Raw genomic sequence first — 21,620 nt, 5'->3', positions numbered from 1 at the left:
GCTAAGACTAACAAGTTTGTTTATATTTGTGGGAGATAATGTTGCCCGCTTCTTATTTACACTGTCACCTGAAAGTGAGAACAGGCATTAGCATGGCACTGTTGTAGCCAGCATTGCAAGGTATTTACATGCCAGATGTGCTAAACATTTATATGCCCTTTCATTCTTCAACATAGGCGCTGAAGTTTTACATTGTTTTGTTTTTGAGTGCAGTTATGTTAAAAAAAAATCTACATTTGTAAGTTGCACTTTCACAATAAAAAGATTGCACTACAGTGCTTGTATGAAGTGAATTGAAAAATAGTATTTATCTTTTTTACAGTGTAAATATTTGTAATAAAAAATATTGTATTCTGTGCTGGAATTGAAATAAATATATTTGAAAATATAGAAAAACATCCAAAAATATTTTACAATTGGTATTCTATTATTGTTCAACAGTGCAATTAAAACCATGATTAATCATGACTATTTTTTTAAATCTCATGAATAATTGCTATTATTATTATTATTTTTTTTTAAATTGTGTGACAGCCATAAATGATAGTAAATCTCTGTTTTATATAGGTTGGTGCTTGCATTGTGAATTCAGAAAACAAGATTGTTGGAATTGGATATAATGGGATGCCTAATGGTTGCAGTGATGATTTGTTGCCCTGGACGAGAACAGCGCACAGTAAGCTAGACACAAAATATCCTTATGGTAAGGAACACTTTCTAAGCAAGGCTTCCTATGTGTTGCAAATTAGAGCATTCAGCATTTAAATATGAGAGTCCAAATGATGTCCCAGCATGGTAAATATTGATCCACTTCCCCTCAGCCTGGCTGACTTTAACAGATATGCAGGTAGTATACCACTATGAAATCACAGCTCTAGAAATAGTGTTTATTAGCTCTCTTTCTGCGGAGCTGGTAGGAGGGGCAAAGAGCATCATCTTGTATTTTACAACTTCCTAGTAATGCACTGATGGTGGTTTTTTTTTTTAATAAACACTTAAGATTCTTAACAATTTTCCACATTACTAATTTTGACTCAGTAAAGTAAACAAGTCAACTAAACTTCCATTATTATAGCACATGGTGACAGTAGGTGTCAGTGGTGCTATTTTTCACATGTTCGTCTTTACAGTGTTTAATTGCCTCATCACATACTACTTTTTCCACTGCATGTTTTCCCCCCACAGGCTTACAACTTGGGAGAACTTTCAGAAGGACAGCAAAAAGCACAAAGGCCACACCCTGCCAAATGTCAGGGCCCTGCTCTAAGTAAGGGGGCATTAGAATTTCTCAAAAAAAAGTTTCACCAGAATTTTGTAACTTAGGCAAAACAGTGTTTTCCCCCCTAACTTTGTTTGAAACAGCTGAACTAGTATGCCTGAAATCCCCCCCCTTTTTTTTTTATTTTTGGTGATCACGACAGTGTTTGTGTGTAAATTAAAACTTTCTCCTTTCATCCTTGGCTGCTTGCTGCTCCTCCTGACTCATTTGTTCAAATATGATAAAATCCCAGTGCTTGCTACATTACAATTCATCATTGTGGAGGTGCTTATCTCATGTCACAAGCACTATATTGTAGTGTCACTAAATGAACTGGGTTGTATAGTGGTACAATCTGTACAATGAGAGATGGTAAAATTGGGATAATTTGTAATTGCTTTACCTGACGGGTGGTGTGTGGATAAATATGTTAAAGGTTGCGAGGCACTCGGATACGATAGTGATTGTGGTGGAGCACCATAGTACCTGGATAATGTGTTGCAGTGATTCTTGAAGTTGGATACTATGAATCTCCGTTCAGTAGCCATGTCTTTAAACAGATAAACATTTAGTGGTTTAATAGGGCCTGGGACTGCAAGCTGTTGGGTGCCCTCCACTCTTCCAGAGAAGGGTGTTCAGTATCCCACAGGGAGGCACTTTACCCTTTGCTGGTTCCAAGCCTTCGGTCTCTTGCCAATTCAGGTGTTTGAGGCTCTCAGCCAGTGAATGCTTGTGTGTGTGTGAGTGAGAGAGTGGTTAGTCTTGAATGGGTGATTTATTAAGAGCTTCCTGAAAGCTGAACCTAAAGCTATATGTTCAGTACAACATGCAGAAGCTTCTTCATAATTAGATCAAACTTTTGCTTTCAGTTGGAGTTGAAACTGAATGCCCTCTGGGTTTTTTGTTTGTTTTTTTTTTTTTTTTAAACAAATCTATGAATTTGATGACTTACTATGTCCTCTCACTTCAAACCTAAAGTACTCCATTTTTCTCACATCAGCATATGTCTTTATACTAATGCTTGTTGATTCATTCCCTTAAAGTCCTCTGTCTCCACAGTAATCTAGGAATATTTGTGTGACAAACAATTTAATTAGAGACAAAAAGACTTGCAAATATAGGAACCTTTGAGCCATTATATAAAGAATAAGTTGAGCAAACCTATTTTCAAATATTTACAGATTCAGATTTAATAAAATGTGCATGGTATAAAACACAAATATACATTCATTCCACTGTATGTGCTTTGTAAAATGAAACAAACTGTCTTTATGTTTGAAGTATCGGCATTATAATTTTGTTAGGGCGCATGGGCTCTTTGTAAATAACCTCAGATGCTAACCTCTGAAAAATATTTTTTAAGCAAGTGTTTTAAAAATATATAGTTAAGGGTTGATTATTTTCATAGAATCATAGGACTTGAAGGGACCTCAAGAGGTCTTCTAGTTCAGTCCCCTGCACTCAGGGCAGGACTAAGTATTGTCTAGACCATCCCTGACAGGTATTTGTCTAACCTGCTCTTAAAAATTTCCAATGACGGAGATTCTAAAACCTCCGTAGGCAATTTTTTCCCATGCTTAACTACCCTGACACTTTGTTAGGAAGTTTTTCCTAATGTCCAACCTAAACCACCCTTGCTGCAATTTAAGCCCATTGCTTCTTGTCCGATCTCAGAGGTTAAAGAAAACAATTTTTCTCGCTCCTGCTTGTAACAACCTTTTATGTACTTGAAAACTGTTATGTCCCCCCTCAGCCTTCTTTTCTACAGACTAAACAAGCCCAATTTTTTCAATATTCCTCATAGGTCATGTTTTCTAGAGCTATAATAATTTTTGTTACTCTTCTCTGGACTTTCTGTAATTTGTCCACATCTTTCCTCAATTGTGGCGCCCTGAATTAGACACAATACTCCACTTTAGGCCTAATTATTGTGGAGTAGAGTTCGATGAATTGCTTCTCAACACTCCTGCTAATACATCTGTCATAAATATAAAGGAAAGGGTAATCCCCTTTAAAATCCCTCCTGGCCAGAGGAAAAATCCTTTCACCTGTAAAGGATGAAGAAGCTAAAGTTAACCTCGCTGGCACCTGACCAAAATGACCAATGAGGAGACAAGATGCTTTCAAAAGCTGGGAGGAGGGAGAAAAACAAAGGGTCTGTGTCTGTCTGTGTGATGCTTTTGCCGGGGACAGAACAGGAATGGAGTCTTAGAATTTAGTAAGTAATCTAGCTAGATATGCATTAAATTATGATCTCTTTAAATGGCTGAGAAAATAGCTGTGCTGAATAGAATGAATATTCCTGTCTGTGTGTCTTTTTTGTAACTTAAGGTTTTGCCTAGAGGGATTCTCTATGTTTTGAATCTAATTACCCTGTAAGGTATTTACCATCCTGATTTTACAGAGGTGATTCTTTTTTTACTTCTATTAAAAGTCTTCTTGTAAGAAAACTGAATGCTTTTTCATTGTTCTAAGATCAGGGGTTTGGGTCTGTGGTCACCTATGCAAATTGGTGAGGATTTTTACCAAACCTTCCCCAGAAAGTGGGGTGCAAGGATTGGGAGGATTTTGGGGGGGAAAGACGTTTCCAAACTACATTTTCTCAGGAACCCAGATAAAGTTTGGTGGTGGCAGTGGAAGTCCAAGGGCAAAGGGTAAAATAGTTTGTGCCTTGGGGAAATTTTAACCTAAGCTGGTAAAAGTAAGCTTAGGAGGTTTTCATGCAGGTCCCCACATCTGTACCCTAGAGTTCAGAGTGGGGAAGGAACCTTGACAATATCCCAGAATGATGTTTGCTTTTTTTTTTTTTTTTTTTTTTTTGCAACAGTGTTACACTGTTGACTAATATTTAGCTTATGATCCACTATGACCCCCAGATCCCCTAACAAGCTGACAAGGTAAAACCTGATTTGATGTTGTTAATTAAATTTCTGTATTGACAACTGTAAGCATTCAAAAACTGTTAGCACCACCTCCCTCTCTCTTTGCTGTGCCCCCTCCTCCAGTAATGAATTATTAAGGATTTATTTGCCTTCTGATTTTTTTGAACTTCTAGGGTACACTCAAGTTACGTTTTCAAGCTTTTCTACAGAACCAGGAGAGCTAGAAACTTACTTTATTTTAATGAGAGCTGAGATTGTCACATTCACAACTCCAGGAGCTGGGACTTTCAGGAAACGCACCAAATAAGACACTTGCTTTAAAACCACAAAAGTTGGCAATACATTCACTTAAGGTACATATAAGGATCGCACAGTTCATAAACTCTCATACTGCCCAACTAACCACGTTGTTAATAAAAGGTTTCAGAGTAGCAGCCGTGTTAGTCTGACTGAATGAATCCGATGAAGTGAGCTGTAGCTCACGAAAGCTTATGCTCAAATAAATTGGTTAGTCTCTCAGGTGCCACAAGAACTCCTTTTTTCTTTTTGTTGTTAATAAAGCAAGTGTTACTATTTAACTCTATTTTATAGTAAAACGAAAGTTTATAACATAATGCATTTTATGTATATACAGTTCCATCTCTAGTGCATAATATTTCAAAACACTTTAGTGTCTGTTTTCAAAAGGTAATTGTTAATGCATGGTAACATAGAAAAGTCAAACTTTGCACCAGATTTCCTTTGTGACTGCTACTTACTACGTGAAATTTTATAGTGATCTGTTATCAAACTTCTTGGTCAAGCAAGTAAACATAACGTATTCATGCTCATATGGTTCTTTTTATTAGTGTTGTTTGGGCCAGACACTTTTTTATTAGGTGGGAAGAGTAGTTTTGACATTACAATACACTGAGGTCATTTTCATGGCAGGATAGAGGATATGCAGAAAGCAACAGGAATAGTGTGAAGAAAGGCCTCTTTTGTTTGATGTACTGTAGGAAAGACTTTGGGTTAAATATTAGATCATAACACTAGATCAAACCTTCAACATGGGACAATATGGTGAAAGGAAGTAGAAATGTGATATGGTAGGCAATAAGATAGTAGTAAGAAATATATTCTTGCTAAAGAGTAGTGAGGTTAGTCCCCCGCCCCCACTTTTTTTTATTAAAGCATTCACAAATAGTCAACACTGTAGATAAGGTTCCAATGTTGGCTTCCATTCTGAAAAAGTGGCTTGGAAAATATTCTCCGAAGACTTCGTTAGCAGTAGAAATAACCATGTAATGAGAACTTAACATGTTTTTCTGACCCTGCTGTCGTGTACGGAGGGAGGGAAAGGGGGGTGGAATTTTCCCCACAGGATATTGTAAAATTGGTAGCTCTAACAGTCTCAGTTTTGGAAACCTTATGTTGTATTATATACCTGTGCAGAATTCATATGGATAGAGGAGTTAATCTCTTACTGCTTGAAACTGGGATTTGTAATCCAATATGTATTGTTAATAATGGTGGACGTTCCCAGCCTGATGGTATCAAGATGTTAGAAAACTAAGGAGAACTACTTACCTATTAACGTAGGGTAGTCAGGACTCCTGGGTTCAGTTTCTGGCTCTTCCACTGACATGTCGTGTGAAATTAAACCAGTCACATAGGTAAATTAAGGCACAGATAGGCTAACTGTGTATAAAGGGGGTAAACTGATACCACCTGAGAGGGATGCAGATCCTTTAAATCAATGCAATTTCAGATCATCCAAAGCAAAATATTTTGCTCTAGCTCTTTCCTCACTTTTTCAGTTGCTCAAGACTTTCTCAAACACATTGCTTTTGGAATGAAAGCTTTCTTGCTTGAGCTTCACCTAACTGAATATTTTTATTTTGACAGTTTTTGTAAAATCAGTTCAATCCCTTGAGTCTCTTTCTGTCTGTAAAAACAGATGAGGCAGTGTCATGAGCCTCTCCCTTGCTGCTGGGTGATTATAAGCAGTACCAGGACCTTCTCAGAAGGATTACAGAATCTCTTCAGATACCATCTGAGGTGGTTCAGGATCTCAAACATAAGCTCCTGGACATTCTGTAGGCTGTGGTTTTCTCTTGAGTGGCACTTATGATTTAACAAAGCCATAGTGGAGCCTACTAAAGCAATCTGGCATACATCTGCCACTTGCACCCTATCCCCTAAGAGGGCTGAGAAGAGGTACTTTGTTCCTTCCAGAGGGGCAGAATATTTGTTTTCCCACCCCAACTCCTTAGTGATCTAGGTTGTTTGCACCAGCTCAAGCCTACTCCTCATAACAAGCTAGTCACCAGATCTTTCCCTCAAAGTGTCCCTTGTTATGGTGGACATGGCATCATGCTCCATGACTCCCTTGTCATGAGATTGACTCCAGGCCTGTGTTCCCCAAAGAGGTTCAAACAACTGTAAAGGCCCTCCCCTTTTCAGTGAGAAAACAGATGACTCCCTGCCTACGCTTAAGGACTCTTGCTCTACCCTCCGCTCTCTGGGGATATACATAATATATACTCACTCACTCTGTACCCTGGAGAAAATATTCTAGGCCTCCTCTGAGATTCCTCCCAGCACCTCTATCCATTTTTCCAGAAAAGGACTCCTGTGTGATAGGCACCCAGCCCAACTGGTCCCTTCTCTTCAGTCCCAGAAAGTCATTTTGATGAGATGCATCACAACCGCCAACCAGTCTCCACATTGCTTATTGCCATCCCATTCAGTGGCTGCCTGGCACATTTTCTTCCAATGAGGCACCTTATCATACTGGACAGATGGATCCTGGATATTATATCAAATGGGTTTATGTGAGAGTTACTGTCTGCCCCCTCCCTGTCCCTTTCCAGGAATCCCTCTCATTAGAGCAGGGGTAGGCAACCTATGGCATGCATGCCAAAGGCGGCACGTGAGTTGATTTTCAGTGGCACTCACACTGCCCGGGTCCCGGGGGGCTCTGCATTTTTATTTAATTTTAAATTAAGCTTCTTAAACATTTTTAAAACCTTATTTACTTTACATACAACAATAGTTCAGTTATATATTTTAGACTTTTATAGAAAGATCTTCTAAAAACATTTAAAATGTATTACTGGCATGCGAAACCGTAAATTAGAGTGAATAGATGAAGACTCGCCACACCACTTCTGAAAGGTTGATGACCCCTGCATTAGAGGATTCTCAAGCAGAGATGGATTCCTTTCTCCAGCTGCGGGCAATAGAGCCTGTCCTACTTTGTCATGAGGGGAATGGCTTTTACTCAAGATACTTCCTCTCCCCCAAGAAGAAAGGGAGGCTGGAGACCAATCCTGGACCTCAGACAGCTAAATCTGTACATGTCACTCAGAGTTCAGGATGACTACCCTTGGCTCAATAATACCCTTCCTCAGCGAAGGTGACTGATTTGAGGCCCTCCGTTTGAAGGACACGTTTTCATATGGACATTCACAGGGGATTCCTGCATTTCACCATAGGCCCAGAGCTCTTTCACTACTAAGTGCATCCCTTTGGCCTCTTGATGGCCCCAAGGGCCTTTACGAAGATGCTTGTGGTGGTGGCATCTGTGTACCTTTGCAGACAGGGCAATCTGATATTTCCCTACTTGGATGATTGACTGCTCACAGGTCAATTATACCAGGAGGTGCAAGCCACAACTACCTCCACATTACACCTTTGTCATTCTTTGTGTGATGTGTGTATGAGTTGTGTACAAAAACTTACATATGCATTCTGGAAATATGTTTGGGAGGCAGTGCATAAACCCAGCCTGTGCTAAACAAAAAAATGTTTTTTTCCTGTGTCTCCAGTGTAAATTAACAAGGTGAAGCCAGAGGACAATGAAAGTGCATTTACATATAAAGTAAACAAAGCAAGACACAGACTGCATCCTAGGAAGTCTTCCTGGCTCTTGAGGCCGAGACTTTGGACTTTGGGCAACACAAGGGGACCAAAAACAAATTTTTAAATATTTGTCACTTAGGGGACAGCAGTTTCTGAGCCTGTGAAAGTTGGATCCCTGAGCCTTGTGGGCTAGAGATGCTGTTAACTTGATGTAAGAAAGATTAGACAAAGATTGTAATTTTGCTAAAATTAAGTTTATCTCTAGAAAATGTTTTTTGTATTTGTTTTGTTTGTAACCATACCTTTCTTTCCTCTTGCTTAGTCTTACTGAAATCTCTGTTCTTTGTTAATAAACTTATTCTTAGTCTCCAGGAAAACTATCTTAGTGCTGTTACTTCTCAATATAAGTGTGAGTCCTCAACTAAACTAACAAGCTGGTGTGTGCACTGTCTCTTTGGAGGCAGCAAACTTAACTTCTGTAAGTGTCCAGTGAGAGGGAGTGGATGCCACAGGGAGACATCTGGGGAACTTGGGAACTGGGGTTCACTGATAGTTACTTGCAAAGCAAGTGTTGGCCTGGAAGAATCTCAAGGAGTTTGCTGGTGAATCAGACAGACAGGTGTGGCTGACACACAGTGTAATCTCCAGCAAAGCTCACTTTTGATGAGGCTCTGGGGTAACACAGTGGCTTACAGTTCTGGGTGTTGTGAGCTGAATGTCAGTCACATGACCACGACATGCACGTCACCTACGTCGGCATTTATGGTGCCTCCAGATCTGGTTCAGCGCGGCATTCACTTTGAGCAGGGGCTCCTTGAACAGCAAGGTCTCACTTCCATAGAACATGCTGACATCCTTCACGTGGGAATTCAAAGTATTTGGGAGAGTTCTCTTTATTCCTTCACTACCTACAAAGACACTCATCACAAATATATCTCTAGGATGGGGAGCGCATCTGGATGACCAGAGAGCCCAGGGTTCCTGGTTCCCGCAGGAATCCAGGCTGCATGTCAACCTGCTTGAGCTTTGAGCAGTCCACGAGGCATTCAAAATATTTCTACTTACTGTCTGGTCTACGCACATTCAGGTCAAATCAGACAATATGTCTACCATCTATTATATAAGTGAGACAAGGCAGGTGAGGTAATATCATCTCTTGGACCAAATTCTGTTGGAAAGTACAAGCTTGCGAGCATCACAGAGTTCTTCCTCAGGTTTCAAGAATGAAATCAGTGTGTCTGAACTAAATACAATTTGGGACAGATTGTTAAGCATAAAGGGTTAACACATTTTGTAGGGGGGATCACTTAAAATGAAGCGGGCAACTAGGGGTTAGCAAGCAGTGGGATTTGTTTACAAACTGATGTAAGGAGTCATAAAACCATGGTCTCTGAGTCCATGGTTTTTAGTGTCCAGCAGAGTTATGATTTAAGTTCCAGGGATCACTTGTTATGCAGGGTTTATGCAGGTTTCCTTTTGAGGATGAGTACTGAGAGGTCAGATAAGGAGTGATTGTTTGCCCACGGGTGATAGTGTTTTTGTCTCTTATAATTTTCCTGTGCACGTTCATTCGAGAGCATAATGATTATCTGATTTCAGTTGTTGAGGCATTTGCTACATTGGATGATGTACACCACATGCCATTATAGGCATCTCTAGAACCCATGAATCTCGAAAGGTGTGTTGGGGCGGGAGGGTATTGATCATTATAGTAGTGGAGTTATGTATGCAGGTTTTGCATCTGTTGTTCTGGTTGGGTCTGGTGCTGATTTGAGTTTGTGCTCTGGTCTGTGGGGACCTTGCCTCTGATGAAGAGCTTGGTGAGGTTGGGGGAATGTTAGAAGGCCATGTGTGGAGGGATGCTTAGTCTTTAGACATCCCACTACTGCAAGGTTCCTGAAGATATCATAAGGACATTCCTTCCAGTTCTAAACCAGTCCCTACATGGCATCTGAACCTTGTCCTTTCTGTAGAGCCCTTGACAGATACAAAAATGTGGCTCCGCATCCAATCCACATCTGCAAGAATCAGCTTGTATTCAACCTGGGATCCACACCCTGTCTTTTATCTGTATCTACATGTGCACTGCATCTCTCAGTGCCTCTCAGGAGGAGCATATGTGTACTGTATATAGGATCTCAAAGGTGGGGAAGCAGCTGTCTGCAGCTCATAGCCCAAGGTGGGGAGAGGGAATATAGGATCTGGAAGGTGGGGAAGCAGCCTTATAGGCTTTGAGCTGCAGACAGCTGCTTTCCTACCTCTGAGATCCTATAAAGCAGGTATCCACGGATTTGTAGGGTTCTACCTCTGTGCTTTATAAGAGCACCATTTGAGCCTTTGGCCTCCTGTTCCCTTCTTCACCTATCCATGAATGTTCCCTTCCTGACAGCCAATTACCTCCACTAGGAGAGTGGGGGAGCTTGGGGCCTTTGTGGCAGACCTGACATGCACAGTTTTTCACAAGGACAAAGTGTGTTTGCACCTGCATCTCAAATTCATCCCTAAGGTGCCTTCTGAATTTCACATTAACCAGACTGTTCACCTTCCAGTGTCTTATCATGGCATGGAGGCAAGGGTGCCGGAACCATTGTAGAAGTGTGGGGGGGGCCCACTGGTGCCAGAACTAGGGGCCTAGGGGCTATGCCCCCCACTTTTTAATGTGGGTGTAGTTTGGGGGATGAGCAGCGAGGCACCGGCAGGGGATGAGCTTTGTGGCAGCATTCTTTCCCTCTGCCCCTCCGCCCACATACTTCAAGCCTTGGCAGGCATGGAGCAGCGGCACGCCTGCCCAAAACTTGCAGTTTGGGGGGGAACGCTATCCCCTGTCCCCTCAAACTATGCCCATGTTAAAAAGTGTCAATATCACTTTTTACGCAAACTTAGCACCACTTTGCCACACTTACTTTTGTGCTGCTGCTGTAGCCTTAAGGCTCTCAGTCGGAGCCCCACTGCCACCTCCGGCTGAGGGATTGAGGGAGGAGCAGAAGGAGAGTACGGGCTGCCTCCCCGTGAGTGGGAGCGGAGGAGGAGAGTCCAAGCCAGGGTGGTGGGGCTCAGACTATCAGCCGTGGTGGGGTCTGGCTGTCCCTTTTATCCTCTTCCCCCCTGCCTTTCAGATGTGCACAACCCTTCTGCACTAGCCTCAATCACCCAGGGCTGACAGCTGGAGCCCGTAAAAAAAAAAAGAAAAGGAAAGGAAAGAAAAATACAGCTCGTACCTCCCAATAGTTTGAGAAACAGTGCCATGAAATTGATAAGACAGACAACAACCAATGTAAGGAATGCAATGTCCACATACACATTGCGTTGCCCTAACCACACCAACATAAGCCCTATGCCTCTTGCGGAGATGGAGTTATGTCAATATAGTGAGGCACTTACATCATTAGCTGTAGTGTGTACACTGACCTAATTAGGTTGATTTAAGATGCTTTATGTCAACCTAACTGTGTAGCGTAGACCAGGCCTGAGATTCTTGGCATGGCATAAATAAATGCCTCATTACTGTAGCTGTACGCTATCCAGTGTAATTTTGGAACATCAAAATGGCTGAGGACTTAAAACTGGACAGTATCAGACTGCAGAACCCAGAGATGATTGAGCCTGGTGACATTCTGAACAAAAGGATCTCTTAACCCTGCTTATAGCTGTTTCCATCACTTCATGCTGACTCTACAGTCATAATAAGCTTCAGACCCACAGAGTGGCATTCCTGGAATTCTATCTCTATAATAAGTTGGTGGTCTCTGTCCTTTTCCTAGTCATCAGGTATCCGAATCACAAAATCCACTATTGTTCTTGAAATTACTTAGCAGAGGGTACTCTGCTAGAACTGCCATCTAATTCATCTATCCAGTATTTTATATTGCACACATCACTGCACTGCCCAGGGGCCTTGAACTATTGAATGTCTAGGGAGACTGAAATATACTCCAGTTTGCAAGACATTAAATACCATCTTGGTGTGTCCAGTATGAGAATTTAGACCTATAGATGTGGCTTGTTCTTAAGAGCTGAGGCACGATGGTGGAATGGTACAGTGAAGCTGCTGCCTTTGCTATATTTGTGCTGTAGAGAAATAGAGGACTTTGTTTTTTCATTCAGGAAGTCTGGCATCTTTTCATGATCAGTATGCTCACTTAACATTAAAGATAAGAACATTCTTATGGTTATGAGTGTCTCTTGTGTATTCTCAGGGTGAGAGAATCATGCAGCAAAGCTGAGCAGTTCTGACACCCTGAGGACAAAACTGCTCAGTTTTACTTCATGATTCTCCTGCCCTTAAGAGTGTACATGGCACGTGTATAGCCATAAGAATGTTCCTATCTGTGCATGTAAACAATAAATGAGCTGTTTTATATTGGCAATTAGATACTCTAGAGAGTTGTGAAGCTGTGAGATATTGCCATACTTAAAGTGGTTGAAGACTAAGTAGTTTCAGCCCTAGAGCTTCGTTGCCTACTATAGGTGCTAGGAAATGGCAATGCTAATGTGCTTAATGATTTCATTCCTAATCAGCAGCCTGGTCAGAACAATTGACCTTCATTAATCTTGGTATTTCTGGTTTAATTTTTTTTCTTTTCCCTCTATAATGAATAAGTCAGGTTTTTTGACTTTGAAAGAATACAAGCAGTTACCTTTTAACACTTAGTTAATTTTAGATTGACTCATTTTAATGAACAGTATTATGAATATTTTTCTTCTACTTTTTTAAAATCCAGTGTGCCATGCTGAATTGAATGCCATTATGAACAAAAACTCAGCTGATGTGAAAGGCTGCAGCATGTATGTTGCCTTGTTTCCATGTAATGAATGTGCAAAGCTCATCATCCAGGCAGGTAAGGAGCAACGATACCAGCTTGATTTGTCAGAGTTGCAGCACTGCTTGCTCATCAGTACCTTATAACAAATTTATTTGATTTTAAATTGCTGCTGTTTAGATCTAAATTAATTGCACTATCAGCTTCATAAGATACTTCTTGTGTTTTTGCATTTGAGTGGTGCCAAGTTTTTCCAGTGCTAATTGCATCCTCTGTGATTCTTAGCATGTTTTTAATTTAGGTTTACAACTTCTTAGACCAGGAGCTGCATATCATTACTGTCAGTTTACTGTGCTCTGACACACAGAATAGAGTATGGGGAAAAGAAATAAACTTCTGCCTGACACGAGGTCTGTTGGGAGTATATACATGAAATTTTAATTTTAATGTAATACATGGTAGATATTTTAAGATTTTAAAATATCTTTGCTCATAAATGTCATAAGACTTCTATGATCCTACTTCAATTATATCTTTCATTACAATTGTTACAAATCTAGACCACTGCAGCAAGTGCCTGAATGTTTTGCCTTTTTTCAGATTATTAGGTGTAACTGCAGTAGACTTTGGTTCCATAAAACTCCCTCCCTAAGTTCCTAAAACTCTGAGTTAGCAAAATGTATTTATAAAGGAGTTATCTCTTGAGAGAGCAAAAGGTGAAAGTTAATGGGGAGACATTTACCGGGTATAGGGATTCCGGGACTCACTGAACTATAGTCAGACCTCATGTAGTGAAATCTCATCAAATTCTCGGAGGATGTAAAAGGTGAATGAAGATATCCAAGGTAGAACCCTTCGTCCTGCCTTTGGTCCACCTTCCTATACGTACCCAGGAAGGTTAGGGAATGTTGGTATTTGGGATGCTAGAAGATACACGTTTTGATGTATTACTTGGGTATGATATATTGTATGCTTAAGCCAAAATCCTGCTCTTTTCCCTGTACAAACAAAAGACTGGTATCGGGTGCTGCCAGTTGGCCATAAGAGTGAGTGAAGGTGTCATCCAAAATCTGAATGGAGAGGCTAGGATGGAGGGGTGGGGGGTATAATTACACCTACTTGTGCAATAGGGATAGGCTCTTAAAGTGAAGCTACATGTGCAGCATCTATGAACAAGTGTATAAAGTGGAGGGTGGAGAAGGACCTCTATCCATTTCTGCATGGGAGATGACAGTCACACAGGCCCACATGTAAATTCTCTGAAGCCTGACTCTGTGACTAGGGAAGCTAGCTCACTGCCTATCCTTACTCAAGGAAACTGAGACAGAGCTGAACATTGCTGTAGCCAATCACAAGTAGAAGTGGGTGAAAGGTGCTGTACGTCCAAACTTCACTGAGAGAAGGGACACTTTGACTTGTAAAGAATGTTCCTAACCATATGGTACCCACCAGAGCAGGAGGGAGAGGGAAAGACATTTGTTCCTTCATCTATAACTGCATAATGATTTATAAAAATGTAAATGGACCTGAGGCAGATGGGAGGAAGTGCTGGTTGCCTCACCCCAACACGTGCTGGGAAAAGAGGCACTCCACAGTCATCATAGAGTGCAAACCAGGGGGCAAGGATGCAGTCCACTGCCTCACCCTGGATTCCATGGTGAGGAATTGCCCAAGGGGACTAGGACCCCGGCACACTTGGGGGCAGGGCAGAGAATGGAATTTGGCTCTGGGGAAAATTTTGTGGATTCGCCCTGGGGAGAAGTGAACACCCCATATACCAGTGACACTAAATGTTCATGTGGATCCTGCTGCCATGCACTAAAAGTCCCCTAATACGATTTAATCTGTCCTGCTTTGAAACCGGAGTAGATTAGAGTGCACTAAGGAACTTTTAGTGCACAGTAGCAAAGTCCTCAGATACTTAGTGCATGGCAGGCTTAGTGTGGAGTATATTTACAACCAGGCTTTCCGCAAACTCAGTGTTCATATAGCCAAAGTCCTGCATTTGACCAGATCAGTGGGGAGAAGTTATTCTAGGTGCATTAATCTGATTTCTGTTGGGGCTATTAGAAAAACGAACAAGGAAGTAATACAATGGCTTCCTAAATAATTGCATTTAGATATATGTTAGACAGACAAGAGGACCCAAATTTTAGTTTCAGAGATCCTATAACTTGTGTCCCATATGCTGTGAATGTTGTTTGGTAATACTGGGATCTAGCAGATAAAAGGACTTCAAAGTTAAAAAGTCTGATTCCTGTGAAGGTCGGGGTACTTGTCAGAAGCTGCTGACATGTAGAGACAGACTCTGGGAGGAGTCTAAAGGAATTGGCCTTTCCAGATCTAGGGAATGGTAAGCATTAAGGAAAAGCAAGCATAGCATTTAGGTTGGCTAATTGTTTTTAAGACACACTTTTTTTTTTCTGTTGTGCTTTTTCTTCTAAATAAATGATGCTCTGCTTTGATTGTTGATTACCACTGTCATTGTCCTGGAGGAAAAAGAACAGCAGGGTGTGTTAGACCTCTAAGGTGATCATGGTTGACACAGGAGTCTGCACTCCAGTACTTGGTTTGAGAGCAGGAGAATCACATGATTCCATTCTGAGACCTAGGGGTAGAGGGGCACACAGAGAGACCAGGAGGGGGCAGAGTAACTGTGACATTGATGACCAGGATTCTACAAGAACCAAATTTAATCCATAGTTAATGCGTTTTGAACTTTACAGGGATTGAAACTGGGGTGAAAAAGAACTAATGGTGTTTTGCATCCAGACCAAGGTGTACTCATTTGTGACACAAAAATAAAAGGTTCGCAGCTCTTCGCAATATAGTTGTTCATTTTCTTTCTTATGTGCTTTGATCAGTAGTTAAATAGTTAAGTGTTAATAGTCATCCTAATTAGGAAAGCATTTTAACAGAGAAAATGTGGTAGCCATTGAAATATTTAAATATCACTCCTGGTTCTGCCTTTTCATTTCTCCTCCGACATATTTAAGACAAGAGTAGTTAATTAAGAGCTGGGGCACAGTCAGTTACCCATATGTAGGGCCTGTATTTGAAAAATGGGGAATTGCTTCCTGGCTTAACTATGATGAGTCATATTGGTTTGTACAAAGGCTAAGTGAAAAATTTCCATCAAAATTGTTTGTGATGGAAAACTGTGTTTTCAACTAAATGAAAATTTTCACAGAAAGTGTGCCCTTTCCATGGAAAACTTCAGCTCTTTGTTGTTTTTTGTTGTTGTTTGTTTTTTTAACATACTTTTCAGGTTTTGGCTGAAATTTCTTGGTTTTCAGTTTTTCATGGAAAATTTCAATTTTTTTATTTTCACCAAAAATTTTTCATGGGGAAGCTATTTTCTGAACAGCTCTATATTGTACTGCTCCACTCTTAGGGTACAATTTATAATACATTTTCATGTGATGTAGCACCTAGAGTGTATGTGTAGGTGCCCTTTTTAGCCTGTATACATCTAAATTCTTTTTCCCTACCATATTTATTTCTGCTTGTAATTCTAACATGTCTCTTGATAAAATATTTCTAGGTATAAAAGAAGTTATTTTTATGTCTGACAAATACCATGATAGCCCTGAAATGACAGCTGCCCGTCGCCTGTTTGATTTAGCTGGAATTATATACAGGTAAGACATAGTCTTGACTGGTGGTGGTGGTTGATTTTAAATGTGAAGATGAAGAAATTGCTGTATGAGGAAGACAACCTTTAGGCAAAAGCTTTATTTTCTCCTTATGTTATGTAACTTCTGTGGTACAGTTAATTCTCTTACAAAAACTCTCATGCAGATTTAGTACCAGTCAATTCAGCACCTTTGATAGCCTTTGACCGTCTGCTCCCTGGAGAACAGCAGCAGATGCTTCTGTACTGTGCCCTGCCAATGTGCTTTAAGTCCAATCTCGTGGGACTTGGGAGTGACCTACCTTCTCACCCCAATATTCATTCAATCCTTGGCCTTTCTCCTGAGACTGCCATCAAGATTGCCAATTGGGGTGGTGGTTTCTGGTGTGTGTGTATTCATAGGAGCTGGACTGGAACGACCAATTTGTTTTATGTAGACCGTGGAGCCCTGTTGGAAGGGTAATAACCTTCCATCACAACCAGTCTGAGCTGGAGTTAAACCAGCTTGTGATAGGGCAGGACTCACCACCTTGGCACATCCTGCTGGCTGTGCTGGGAAATAACTCTTGGTTGCCAATGCACCTTTCTCTAGTGGTGTCTCACTACCATCACTTCTGCTCTACTTCTAAGATGCGCATCGCTCCCCAGACCGTGGCATCCTCTTCTGGGCACGGCCCTCAGGCTGTGCCCCACTCCACTTTCTCCCCCCTTTCAGGGGAATTGGCTGTCTCTAGTCCATCCACTTGCTGCTGCGGCCTACTGTAGCCTTCAATCTAGTCCCTCACCTCAAGGGGATAACTGCAGTCCGAATACTGGCCACCCCCTCTGTGACAAGTGAGGGTACTGGGAGCGAGGGGGGTCTGGGTCCACTCACTACTCCGGGCCCCGAACCAGGGACCCTTTAGCTGGTGACCCCGTTTTGCCACTCCTCCAATTCCTACCGCCTATTTCCCTGGGCCACTTCCCCGTAGACCTAGCACCTTCCTGGCCCTTTTTATCAGGGGCCTCGCTCTGGCAGTCCTCAGGCTGGAGCTCCCTATTGCTCCCCTGACCCTGCCCAGCACTTCTCTAGCTAAGGTACACCTCTAAGGCAACCAGTCATTCTCTTGCACTCCAGGGAGAGACTACCCCTGCTCTATTGAGCAGCTCTTCTTATATGGCCTCCCTGGCCCTGATTGGCTGCTCCGACAAATCTTCTGCTGATTGGCTCTCTACATGCCTGCCTCCCATTGGTTGGGTTTTGCGCAACCTCCCTGAGGACTGCTTTAACCTTCCATCTAGCTTTGTGGGGCAGCTGCTCCACCACACAGCCACATAGGGTAAGACGTTCTTGTATAATCATTTATCAGTCCCTATCACCATCTGGTCTTCCGCAGTGTGCTTTCTTAAAAGAAAAGAATAAAACCTGAAATATCTGTCCTGAAGTAATGAGGATCTGAATGATCTGTTAAGAGTAGTGACAGAGATATCTCAAGACAATCTGTCTGACAGCTAGTTTGATACAAATAACATGCTATGGGTGAGACTAATTACGCAATCATGGGGAGACTTTAAAATTCTAAAAAGTTTTACAATATTAATATAAAACCTTCTTAAATTTTACAAGTACAGCAGTTCTGACAGAGAAAATTTTACGATGAAAGCTACCTGCTGGGCTAAGAAACACCCATGAACCAGTGCAGCAGTATTTGAAATTCACTTTTAAAGTCAGTGTATTTCCTTCCCCTAAAGCTACTTGGCTAAGTAAGGCATAAATCATTCCTTTACAAGTGAAATCTTACCATAGTTTCCCCATGGTGAGTGTTGTTACTTGCTTTTCAGACTGCTGGTTGGACAAAATGGGTATCATAATCCTTCAAGGTTTCTGTAGTCAACAACATATCCTTTACTGTGTTTACTGTTTTCACCTGTTGTATTGATTATTAAGGATACAAGTTGTACTTAACGAATCTCTGGAACTGAATTGTGGAGCCTAATGAGACACTAAATTCACACCATTTGCATAATCCTTTTGTTTATTCGTAGATTGTAAATTATATATTTAGTCCCCAAATACCTTCCTTGCTAATTGCAGTAGCAGATGCTCTAATGGTGTAAAAGGATGCATTTTGTTGCAATATTAATTTTACAATTCTAAAGTTATAATTTTTAAATGATTCCTTCTTAACCAGTTTAGTTATTTCTTGTATGATGCATAATGCAATCTATTCCCTTTGCTCAAAAACTATTGAAGTGTACTTTTAAAGTTTGCTGTGAAAACTTGGCAGGAAAGAAAAGAGATAAAATTTTGCAGAAAAACTTGTAACATGATGCCACCTCCTGCAGCTAAGTTGTTAGAAATCCTTTGACTCCTGGGTAATTTATGAACTCCAATAGCTGAAGAACATACAAACTAAACAACCCCATGTGTCTTTTTGTCTTAGTCTTTCTTGTCCGGGTTTCTCTCTGTATGGTGCACTATAATTGGCTCCTATAGAGATAAAATGCTAAGTGAAGATAAAATGCTAAGGAAATTTTCTTCTTCAAAAAAATTTAGTTGGCGCCAAAGCAAACAAAATATTTAACTACTCACTGGCTAATATCTATCCATATTTTTTCTTATTTTCAGGAAATTCAAACCAAAGTGCAATAAGATCATCATTGACTTTGATTCAATTAACGGCAGACCGAGTCAAAAGCCTCTGTGAGTTACGTCTCATTAAATGTCTAGAAGATTGTGATTATCCTTTTCTGAGAAGCTGCTAATGCCTTTCATCTTGAAGTCACACACAACTTTTTAATAGCCACTACAGCCAAAGTAGACATCTGAAGAATGTAAGGCCTGAAATTTTTCTCTGTCAGCCTTGTCGTACAGAATCTACATCTAAACTTTTGGTTGCTGCATTTTTTTCAAGCCTTCTTTAAAATCTAGAACTATATAGAGGAAACATAGTACTGCATACGTACTACAAGAAAATGGTTTTGATTCTTACTGTGTCCATCATCTGCTCTATTAAATGGAGTCAGAATCATTGAAGACAGTCTAACAGTAGTATTTATTGTAGGCAATAGTATGCTGGAAAACCTCACTTACATATATGGATCTGTCCTTATTGGATACAGGGATCGAAATAGCTAATCCACATGAAGTGTAAGAGGAGATGTCCATGCAAATATTGATATTCAATCTACAGAATTACTAGAATATTCTTGTTAAAAAGTTACAACAATTAGATTAAAATATTGTGGTGTCAAACTATAGTGTTGCAATGTACTTTTATTTGCAGATGTGATAGTGATTTTTCTTTTAATTGCTGTCTTACATTGTAATATATGGGGGGGGGTTGTGTTTTAGATATGTTTGGAGAATTTTCTGTGTTGGATTCGGTTTAGAGGGGCTTTAAATTCTTTTTCCCAAGAACTTAATGGGGGCTAAGTGAATAAATCATTGGACTTTCACCTATGGGACCTTATTTGGAGTTGATTTTCTTGCCTAAAAGGAAGTTAGTTCATTGGTCTAAGTTTCTACTAGACAATCCAACACAGTTCAATCTCAGAATTAACCTGTAAGGTAACTGAATAATTTCTTGTCCTCAGAGAGAAACGAGATATTCAACCCATGTTGAGGTTGTCTATGCCAAAAGTAGTAATTGTGGTTTTAGCTTGTTTCTTAATGCTGGCACAGTGCCTTCATTTTCACAAATGTTGCCTAAAATAATGTCCTTTTTAATTTTATTTTGAGGTTTGGGAATAGATTTGGGTGCCTTTTCTTTAATTTGATTTTTTTAAAATTAAATATGCCTAATGGCTTTGTTTAGAAGATTTTTTTTTTATCCCAGAGGTAATCATATTTTTTTTAAATACGGTTATATTTCAGTAAGCTTTTATTTTTTTCTGTAAAGGCTTTCTGTTCCATATTTTGGGACATTATGTAATTTGGCTTCCTACCAGTACTATTAAGTATTATTAAAATCTGCTATGCTGAAGTAGACTCATTATTATAATATTACAACATGTGCTAGACTCCAGAGTGCTGCTGTTTTTGCAATCATATGCAAAGCATATTTTGTACATTTGTGATGTCATTACATAAAGTGTAATGTTCAAAAACCACTTGGCTCCTAAAGGGACATTATGGTGTAATGGTAAGATGTCAGTTATTTGTGACCTTTTCCCTTACTCCCTCCAACTTCCATAATTGTTTCTCACCTGAAATTTGGTCTGAAGTCAAGAGATTTTTTTTTTATGTGCTAATTTTGAGGTGGATTGGACTGACTATTTGAGAATCTAAAAATTACTTTCTAATTTTCCTACCCCCACCTCAGTTCTCAAACGGCTTGTACTAGGAGCTCCATGTTTATTTCAGTATGTCTGTAAGAGATGAAATGTAAAGAGGTATGTCAAATTATCCTGGGTTGATCATTGGGGGAAAATCTCTTTTAGCTACTGCAACAATGAATTTTTGGATTTTAAAATGCAATTGTTGCAAATATCACAAGGAGTTCTCTATATCTTATGAACAACATATTTATTGTTCTACAGTGTCTGGATCATGTCAAACAGAAAAGACATAATACTGACAACATGATCTTAAAAAAAAAATTGAGCTCCATTTCAGAGTGAATAAATGGTCTGAAGAATGACTTTTCTCTTGCACATCTTTTACAGTATCTGCTGTTACATCAGTTCATCCCTCCATTTTTAAAACACAACATTTTGACATGAAGAAATTTTTAGTCTAGGAATAGATTAGTTTTTCATAGTGCATTTCTCAAAACATTTGACTCTGAATCACCATGTAATAGGATGGGAAGTTCTTGGGACCTCTGTAGGAGAATAGGCCTCTTCTGCTGAGTCACTGTAATGTAAGATCTTAGAACCCTGTGTAAAGCTTGCAGAGTAATTTCAGCTTATTCATGTTGATAGGTAGGTCCAATGAGCTCCAAGCCAGCTCCAAGGGGATAGAAAAAGCAAAGGGCAGATTGGAAGTCTTACATTGTAACATATGGTATGCTACCAAAGCCAAGCTGAAGAGAGAGCTTAGTCTGAGAAGTTAATGTGCTGTTCAACAGTAGAGGCAAACCCTAAAGAGGCACTTAGACCATATCAAGCTTTTGTATCCTGTTTAGAGTAGGATGGATACTTGCTTGCAGTCCTTTAATCCAGAAGAAAATACATTTGTAAACACAACATGACTTTGACTTCCAAATAAACAATAGTTGTGCTTATTGTAAATCATATGCTCCTGAGGGAATTCTGCG

The 21,620-nt window shown here is 40.2% G+C and overlaps 1 protein-coding gene across 1 annotated transcript in view; it reads left to right on the top strand.

Annotated features, from left to right (window-relative positions):
* The window catches only part of DCTD (dCMP deaminase), a 30,395-nt gene extending 9,519 nt beyond the window's left edge, over nucleotides 1–20,876 (top strand). The window contains exons 3-6 of the mRNA XM_074950073.1: nucleotides 568–703; nucleotides 12,708–12,824; nucleotides 16,291–16,387; nucleotides 18,989–20,876. Coding sequence (XP_074806174.1) covers nucleotides 568–703; nucleotides 12,708–12,824; nucleotides 16,291–16,387; nucleotides 18,989–19,067 — 429 coding nt within the window. The 3' untranslated portion in view covers nucleotides 19,068–20,876. The remainder of the gene's footprint in view (nucleotides 1–567; nucleotides 704–12,707; nucleotides 12,825–16,290; nucleotides 16,388–18,988) is intronic.
* The last annotated feature ends 744 nt before the right edge of the window (nucleotides 20,877–21,620 follow it).

This window comes from Natator depressus, chromosome 4 (genome assembly GCF_965152275.1).
Source record: "Natator depressus isolate rNatDep1 chromosome 4, rNatDep2.hap1, whole genome shotgun sequence".
NCBI classification, from domain to species: Eukaryota; Metazoa; Chordata; order Testudines; family Cheloniidae; genus Natator; species Natator depressus.
This window is presented reverse-complemented; position numbering and strand designations above follow the sequence as displayed.